Here is an 8764-nt window from a genome sequence, read left to right on the forward strand (position 1 = left end):
ATCTAAATATGTTACATCATAATACTGATCTCATATCATGTGTTTGAGGGGATCATGTGACTTAAAATCTTATATATGAAGCTGTTATTTTAAATAGGTCAACCAAGTTCTTAACAGGACCTTTTGACCACATATGTATTTTCCTTCTGTCAGTCTGTTTGCTGACATATGCCTAAAAGATATATACAAAATAAAACCATTGCAGAAAAACTAATTCAATTATTCCACTCCCCCTTAAAAATACTAAAGGAAAAGGGAGAAAAAGACATTAGAGATAAGTCAGGCTAATGTGGGAACACATGGGAAAGGTTTTACTAGTTTCTTTTGTGCTTGGGGTTTTTTTGGGTTGTTTTTTTTTAATCTTCAGAGCACTGTCACCTAGCTTGGTTTTGGCTATGAAGTGAGAAAGAAGGAAAATCAGTAGTGAAATGACGTTCTGTTAATAAGAACCTATTTTATTTGATGCCTAGAGAGCTAGTTCTTTAACTTGGTAATAGTGCCCTCTAGGGTGTGACAGACAACTCCCACAGGACTTTTGTTTTTAGTTTTGGTAGATGGTTTCTGATACGCTGGCACTGGCCCAGTTCCACGCTTTGGCTTACTGCAAGTCTTTCCTTCCCCAGAGAGATGCCAGCTTCTTTCAGTGGCTGTGCCAGATGCTGCATATGTAACATTGCCGTTCCTGCAGCGAACGCTTCTCGATAAGTGTAGAATATTATTTACTTTTTATTTGACTTCACACTTCTTCATCCCTTCCTCCAGGATTGATGGAGTTTCATTTCTTATCACCTGCTCCTGTGACTGCAGTTTCTCTTCAAGGTGAAAGAGACCTCGTCAATAAATAGCCCTCAATACCAGTGAAAACAGGCAGGGGTTTGCTACAGTCTCTTAGCAGGATTAGCAAGAAACTGATCTGTCTTGCATACTAACGACAGTTTTGTGAACTGGCATCTCATCAGAGTTAGACCTCAGTAGGTGGGGAGGGGAAACAAACTTGGAAAAATGCCAAACATAGTCCTTCTGATATGTCACCCTACCAGTGCTACATGGACAGGCAGGGCAGCTCAGTGATTTTGGGGGGGTCAGCCCTGGTGGTGTGCTTGCTGTAGTGAGCTGACTTGGTGCTTAATCAGTGAGATGAAGCCAATGTCCTGAGATGTACATGTGGATGCCTTTGTAGTCTGTTTGCTATTATTATTATTATCATCATCATCATCATCATCATCATCATTCTTTTTTTTCATGACCCAGAGGACCAAAGCTAATGGTTTCATTTATACACAGCATTCGCTTCTCTGCTTCCTATCTATCGTTCAGGTTCCTAGGATAACCAGTTTATTTCCAAGGATGACTTTCAGACCACTTTTTTCAACTATGCAAACAGCTTCTCTGCTCAGCTCTCATCCCGTTGAAGCAGCCATGTGTGGGGTGGCAGGGGCTATGTACTATCTCTGTGAGAGAGCTTTTGCCAGCAGGTGGAAACCCGCAAAGGTTTGCCTCTTTTTGCTGGCTTTGGAAATCACCTTCACCAGCATGTTCCCTCCTAGGGGAGCACTTCCTAAGCTGTGGCAAGAATGAAGCTTAGGCTGGGACATTGCACCTGATTGACATTGATTTCAATGTGTGTAGGATATTTGTGTGTCTTCAATCACCTCACGGGGAAAAGAAATCAGTTCTGAAAGGACAGCAAACTAAAAATGCAACATCACAAGATTATCAATGGGACAGACCTTAAATGTTACAGCACATGAAGATCCCACAGCAAAAATCCAGCAAAACTATTGTAATTCTTGGACTATGTTGAAAGGAATAAGGTTTTGTGTTTCTAACAAGATACACTATGTAGAATGGAAGGGCATTTGCAGTCTGTTTTAGTTGAAAACCTACGTACAACTGTATGGTTGGTCCTCAGCACACTTACATATCAGAACTTGCAGAATAACTAATAGCTATGTACCAGGGAAGGCAAATCCACTGAAAAGAAAAACTGAGTCACTTACCCCTATGTAGAATTTAACATTAATAATTTAATTTTTTCCTTCTTTTTCTTGTCCCAACCAATAAGTGACAGTGTGAAACCTGTGCAGGAGAGTTTATAGCTGAGATATCCAGCTGACTTCTTAGAAACTTTTAGTCTGCAAAAGCAACGAGAGTTTAGAGTGCTTGACTAATTGTGAATTGCAGAACTTAGAGACCAATCCGGCACTTGTTCGTATTGCGAACTACTAGGGCAGCTCATTTGAATGCCTAGTGACATCCTTTAATGAGAATTTTTACAAGGAATATATTAGTGTAAAAATGTGTTAGTCATAAGGACCTATTAGGTGTGTGTATGCTGAGAATGACCTACAAAGCACTTTAATTCACATTATGGATATGAAATTCTTACTACCTGCTTTTCCTGAGTAAAAAAAATTACACATATACACCTTAAGCTATTACGGTATATATAATAAGATTGCACAGTCAAAGTGTTAAGCCAATTCTCATGAGGATCACGGAAACTTCAAGTTCAAAATAGTATTTTTAAGTAAGATTTTTTTTTTCCCCTTTAAAAATAAGACTACTGACTTGTCTTCAGTAATAAAATGAGTATTGAGTACAATTCCAGAAAATCAAAACCATTCAAACCACGCTTTGTCTTTAGTATGTTCTGTTGTATGCAAGTGTTGCAGAGAGCTGAAGTTCTCTCACTTGGAGCTGCCTAACTTGTGTGCAGATTATTGTTGGGAGTTTGAGCAATAACTCCAAAGCATCATTGTTTAATGAAGTTTAGTCAGAGCTTAGCGTAATTTTAATTAATTTCAATGCCTTAGAGCTAGTGTTGAAACAAAAGATTTTCTCGTGTACTTATTTCTATTCCAAAAAGGAAAAAAAAAAGAAGCCGTTTTCTGAAATCAGTATAATATTTATCTTTCATTTAATGTTGCATTAACATTTTGTTGTCCTTGTGTAACCTCTGGAATTAAAACATTAGCATTTAAACATGTGAGCATTTTCTATGTTTCCCCTGTTGCCTGCTAGCTATTTCTACTTGCTTTAGTGATAATCATTTTCGATTGGTACAGCAACAGGCCCACACTATTCCTCTAGTACCTGCTCTACACCTATAGCAGATCCGCAGACTTTCTTCAAAGGAGCAATATTCCCTGACGTCATCGTTCTGTAAATTAAAGGAATGGGCGTTCATGAGGGGGAAGGAAGAGCTTCAAGTAAGAACTGTATTTCTAAAGGACTTAAAGCTCTGATTGATTACAAGCATTCAGCCAGCCTCATTCACCTTGGACAGTTTCTCTCAGTCTCCCACGATGCAGAATCGAGGTTGTTTGCTGGCATTGTGTGCATCACGCTTTCCCACCCACTTCCTCTCCCGTCTCGCCCCGGCCTTCAGCCGTGCCTTCTCCGTAGCGAGGCAGTTGCTATGGGAAGAACCCAGAATGAAACGCTGAGAGCTGCTGGTTAGCTGTAAAGTTGCTCATAAGGAACAGAGGTTACTTTGTTTTGGCTGTGCAGTTTTACACCTCAGAGCAACTCGCAGTTGCTTTTGATGTAGCTTGTTCTTTCCAGAAAACTAGTGATTCTATACCCCAAAGGTTTAGCTGGCAAATCTAACAAAGTTAACTCAATTCTAGTCTTTTGTGGGGTACCTTAAACAGAGTGAAGTTTCTTTGTGTTCCCTTTCTAGATAGGTAAGACAACAGTTTTTAAAAATGTGGTGGTTCCTAAATGCTAATGTTTGCCAGGTCTGCAACGTAGAAAGATTTTCTTTTTAATCTAATGGAAAGACAGAACGGACCTCTGAGTACATGGAAATGGAGCATTTCCCTACTAATCCGATTCATCACTTCAATTTGTAAACGAGATCTCCAAACTGTCAGCCACGTCTTTGTATTTGCAGGAGAAATTTCCTTCATTTATTCAGAGAGCATTACACGTCATTGTCATTACCGCACAGTAGCCCCTCTGGGCTGACTGAAAAGGTTCACTAAGCATAAAGCGATGGGAGTTCCCACAGAGGTTTCTGTCTTTCTGTTGGAAATGTATAATCAACTACAGGGCTGGAGTACAAATTGGGTTGGTGCTTTTTATTCTCTGGTACCAAATTCAGGAATCCTCTACTCAGTATTCTCCTGAATGCTGTAATCCAGAACAGACGCAAAATTTTATGTGGGAAGTTGTGTTGTTAGTCTCTATTTGAGTCGCTGCCATTAATAATGCAACACTGGGTAAGCAGTTCTCCTGCTTTATATTTGAAGATTATTCTATAAAGCTTAAATTGCTGCTGTCACTTTCCTGGGGCAGAAAGGAAAACTTTTCTGCCTGAACTGCTGTAACTTTTTGTAGTCTTGGTGGGATTCTGATCATGTGAGCACCAGGGTGTGGTACCACTGAATAAAAATTTCTGCTAGAATGGGCTACTAACAACTTTCCTTGGCCACTCGGGGCACCACAAAGTCTCAGAGAAATTGCATATCTTCAAACAATATACTTAATTTGGCAGATGGTATTACTATTACCTTTTCCCTTTCAAATTATAAACCTGAACGTTGATTGGTTTGAAACAGATCTTCGTAATAAAAGACAAACGGAGAGAAAGGTCAAGTGGTTTGAGGAGGAAAGATGAAGAAAACTGTCATTGTTGTGAAGGCTGAACATCAGAGCATTTAGATCACGCTTACACAGTCTCCGACGGTTTGAAACTTATGTGATGCCCATGAACGAGCCAGTGCTATTCCAGTTTGAAGGGAGAAACCCTCTATTTCTGGAGTTACTAACCAGGTGGCTGGTTGTCTAGGTTGAAGCCTGGAAGAAGCTATTTGGCGTTGAAATAATATGGGTTTTTTGGCTTCCAGGAGGAGTTCTGTTACCCAGTGGAATGTCTGGCTCTGACAGTGGAGGAGGTCATGCACATCCGTCAGGTGCTGGTGAAGGCGGAGCTGGAAAAGTACCAGCAATATAAAGATGTCTACACTGCTCTCAAGAAAGGAAAGGTAGGGCTGGGTCTGTGGAGGCTCCGAAGCTTATTGAGGGAGGCCGGTCGCGCAAGCCTCCCATTTACACATCTGTTTCTTACCCTGCATTGGAGAAAAAGAAGGAATATCCACCAAACTCCCCCTAAATGTATAACACATGGGTCAGCTTCCTTGAATGATGTGCAGAAACATCAAAACTTTTCATGGCAATACCTTATTTGTTTAGATTGTCTATAAAAATGCAGTAGCATTTGCAACTATCAGAGCGTATCTGTATGTGTATGTTTTAAACATCATTGACTAAAGTGATTTCTGTCCCCATGCCTTTTGCAGTATTGCTTAGCATTTCTATTCCAGAAAATAGAATTACAGCTAGCAGTAGGAAATTACAACAGGTTTTTCATATGAATCCTCACTATCAAGCAGAGAGGGAAAGCCTTCAGAGAAGTCAGACAACACGTGACCCCAGAAGGAGGTTTAATATTAGAGAACCCGTTAACTAATGCATTTTTTTCTGTAAACTGCAGATTGGGAATTGGTTTTTACCAGTAGAAAGAGTGTCCTTTCCTCCCACTTTTGACTTGTGCTTCTTGGACACCTCCAGCAAGTGTATTTTGACTTCACAGTGTATTTTACCTACAGGCCTACCTGTGTCTAGTATGCAGATTTAATGTAAAGATTTAATACATTTAAGGCAGAGGGACAAGAATCTTAAAATGTCATTCATTAGAGTCAGCTGCTGCATATTGTCATGATATACAAAGCTTAGTAATGAGCTTTTATCAAATCGCAAAGTAAGTTGATGCTTTAATTAATTTACCCCACTATTAAAATTGTTCACTTTTATTTCTAACCAAATTTATCTAACGTCACCTGAGTCTTTGGATCTCAGTATGTCATCTTTTGTTTGACTGCAAAACTTTTCATTGTTCAATGCCTTTCATTCCTGGAAATGTTCTTAAGCTGTGATCCCTACCTCCTTTGAATAAACTGAATAGATGGGATTTGTTATCCCACCATAAAGCAGGTTTTCCTCAAGTAATATTTTTATAATAGCTCTTTCCTGCACCTCCTCTAATTTTCAAGAACGTAGGACTGGAAGAAAATCATCACAGGCAAAAACTTTGTGTCCCAGACCTTGACCCAGATGGTTAGGAACGATTTCCAGCCTAAATGTATTCATGGCTGAATTTATGCCCATTTGTTCTTATGTTTTTCAGTTGTAACAGTTACCCTTCCTTACGGCTATTACTCTTACTTTCCCATTGCTTTTTTGTGTAGTGATGATATAAACGTCAGGGAGGGAGGAGTAAAAATAAGTTAATAATTAACCGGCAAGTATTTAATTTAGGTAAAAAATTTAAGGAGTATTTCTAAATATATGAAGATACAATTCTGGATCATTCTTTTCAATATCATCTTAGAAGTAGGGACCCCAGAGCTGGATGTAGTACTGCAACTGTGGTCTCACTGATGGCAACTGATAGATGAAGTCATTATTGTGCGGGACTTTGCCTAACGTTGTGGACTCCTCTGTTCTTCTTTTAGCTTTGCTTTTGCTGTCGAACAAGAAGGTTTTCTTTCTTTACCTGGTCTTACACTTGTCAGTTCTGTAAGAGGTAAATATTTAATATCTGTTAATAAATGAGTACCGTTTCAGAGGGAAAAATACTGATTTATGTGTTAGAAACCTCCAAATGTTTCCGCTGCATACTGTTGATTTTTGTTTCTGTAACAGTTGAGGCTAAAAAAAATTATGCAAAACCAGATCCTTCCTAAGTGACAGAATTGTTTCCTTGGACTGAAACTCTAGGCTAAAAGTGAGAGAAACACCCATTTGTTCTTTTATGCTCATGGGAGAGTGAGATGGAATTTATTCAGACTCCCCAGTCAACACTTCCATAATCTCTATTGTTGCAGAAACCATTTCAAGGCAATTTACCTTTTGGATTATTTTTGGAGTATTGGTGGGTGGAGAAGGGAAAAGGAATAATTTGCAGGCAGAATGAAAAATTTTAAGTTGAAGAGTGAGACAATGAGGCTGGAGGTGGATGGGATCACTAATTTATTGTGTCACTTAGTAAAGGAGGTTTCTTTAGAGGAAAAACAGCTACTTTTTTTTTTTTCTTCTATTTTTTAATTTAGCTGTAGTTGTTGTTTAGCATTTCTCCTTGCTTTTGGCTTCATGTTCTGATTGAAGTTGTTACATTCAAGAAGCTTTAAAAACAAAAATGTTTGTTTAAGGGAAGGATGGGGGAGGATTCTAACTCCTGAAAACATTTATCCCTTATTCTTGATCTAAGTGGAATTTTGTCCAATGAAATGATTCATGCTCTTGCTTTCTTACACAGGCCTGTATGCTCACAGTGTTGCAAAAAAGTAAGTAAATTATCTTATGGTTAGACCCTTTCTGAAAAGCTATAATCTTTGTAATGATACTGCATGTTCCTTCTGCTATTCTCACAACAGATGCGGTTGCCATCAAAGCCATATTCTACTCTCCCCATCTTCTCACTGGGACCTTCAACCTTGCAAAGAGGAGAAAGTTTTATGAGGCCAGAGAAACCCTCTACCAGTCACCACCGATCGCTGCGGAGCATGTCCAGGTGAGAAACAACCCTAGCTCACGTGTGGCTGGGGGAAATGCTTCCTAAATGTTTCCTCTTGAGTTATCAGTCGTTAATTACCGTCTACCTGGCTGTTGGAAATGCTTCCTAAATGTTTCCTCTTGAGTTATCAGTCGTTAATTACCGTCTACCTGTTTTGTAGTTGTCTGTTTCTGACGCTTGTAGTAACTTTTCTGAAGCCTGAAAATCCATGTCTCTTCCACTCATTGCTTTGATTTAGAGAAATAGCAATACTAACAGTGTGTCTTAAACCTTTTTCACATTACAGATGAAAAATAATATGAGTCTGGGACAACTGTATTTCTGTAGCACCTCTACAAAAATACCCTGAGCATGTCTTTTTCTGGTGTGAATAGACTCTCCAGAGATAAATCTTGCAAGCTAGAATCACTCACTGCATGGGAATTCAATGATGTCTTGCACGGATTTATTTTTCCCTCTAATTTTTCTAATTTTAATTTTCAACATTTTTTTTTCCACTTTGACATTATGAAGTTATCTACTGGTTTTATATCTTATACACAGATGGTTGTCAAAGCTAATCCCAGAAATTAAATATAAAAGAAATGCTCCTTTTTGAGGGGATCTACAGTATAAACCCTCTGCATAAATCACTAGTGCTATGATGCTGTGTCAAATTAGCCAAACACCTCATCTATTTACAGTTATTAGTAAGGTTGTTTTTGTCAAGGTAAATGTTACACGTGCCCTCAGTTAGTGCCCCTGCAATCTTGCCAAACTAGGCAGAAGCTGTCCTCTCCAGTGTTTGGTCTCCTGGTGTCATTTTGGGGACAGGAGAAAGGAAGATTTGCATCAAGACCCTTCTGATGTGCTGTTTCCTGAAGGCGTCCCTTGGGGCCCGCTGCCATGCTGCTAAATAATGTGACAGGTCCCGCTCTTCTGCCTTTCAGGTTGACCTCAAGGTCCAAATCTGTGGATAAGTCACATGAGGAGTTTCCCAAAGAATTAATGGAGGACTGGAGCATGATGGAGGTGTGCGTGGACTGCAAGAAGTTTATTTCAGAAATCATCAATTCAAGCCGGCGCAGCCTATCTCTGGCCAACAAGCGAGCCAGGTTAAAAAGGAAAACTCAGTCCTTCTACATGTCGTCGCCGGGAACCTCTGAATACTGCCCCTCTGAAAGGACTATCAATGAGATCTGA

The 8764-nt window shown here is 39.5% G+C and overlaps 1 protein-coding gene across 1 annotated transcript in view; it reads left to right on the forward strand.

The window, feature by feature from the left end:
- Positions 1 to 8764, forward strand: part of SPIRE1 (spire type actin nucleation factor 1) — a 129388-nt gene extending 120624 nt beyond the window's left edge. Inside the window, exons 12-16 of the mRNA XM_009284129.1 lie at positions 4854 to 4991; positions 6522 to 6592; positions 7325 to 7352; positions 7443 to 7579; positions 8512 to 8764. Of these exons, the coding sequence (XP_009282404.1) occupies positions 4854 to 4991; positions 6522 to 6592; positions 7325 to 7352; positions 7443 to 7579; positions 8512 to 8764 (627 nt within the window). The remainder of the gene's footprint in view (positions 1 to 4853; positions 4992 to 6521; positions 6593 to 7324; positions 7353 to 7442; positions 7580 to 8511) is intronic.

The sequence above is a fragment of the Aptenodytes forsteri genome, unplaced genomic scaffold (genome assembly GCF_000699145.1).
Source record: "Aptenodytes forsteri isolate BGI_AS27 unplaced genomic scaffold, ASM69914v1 Scaffold229, whole genome shotgun sequence".
Taxonomy (NCBI): Eukaryota; Metazoa; Chordata; class Aves; order Sphenisciformes; family Spheniscidae; genus Aptenodytes; species Aptenodytes forsteri.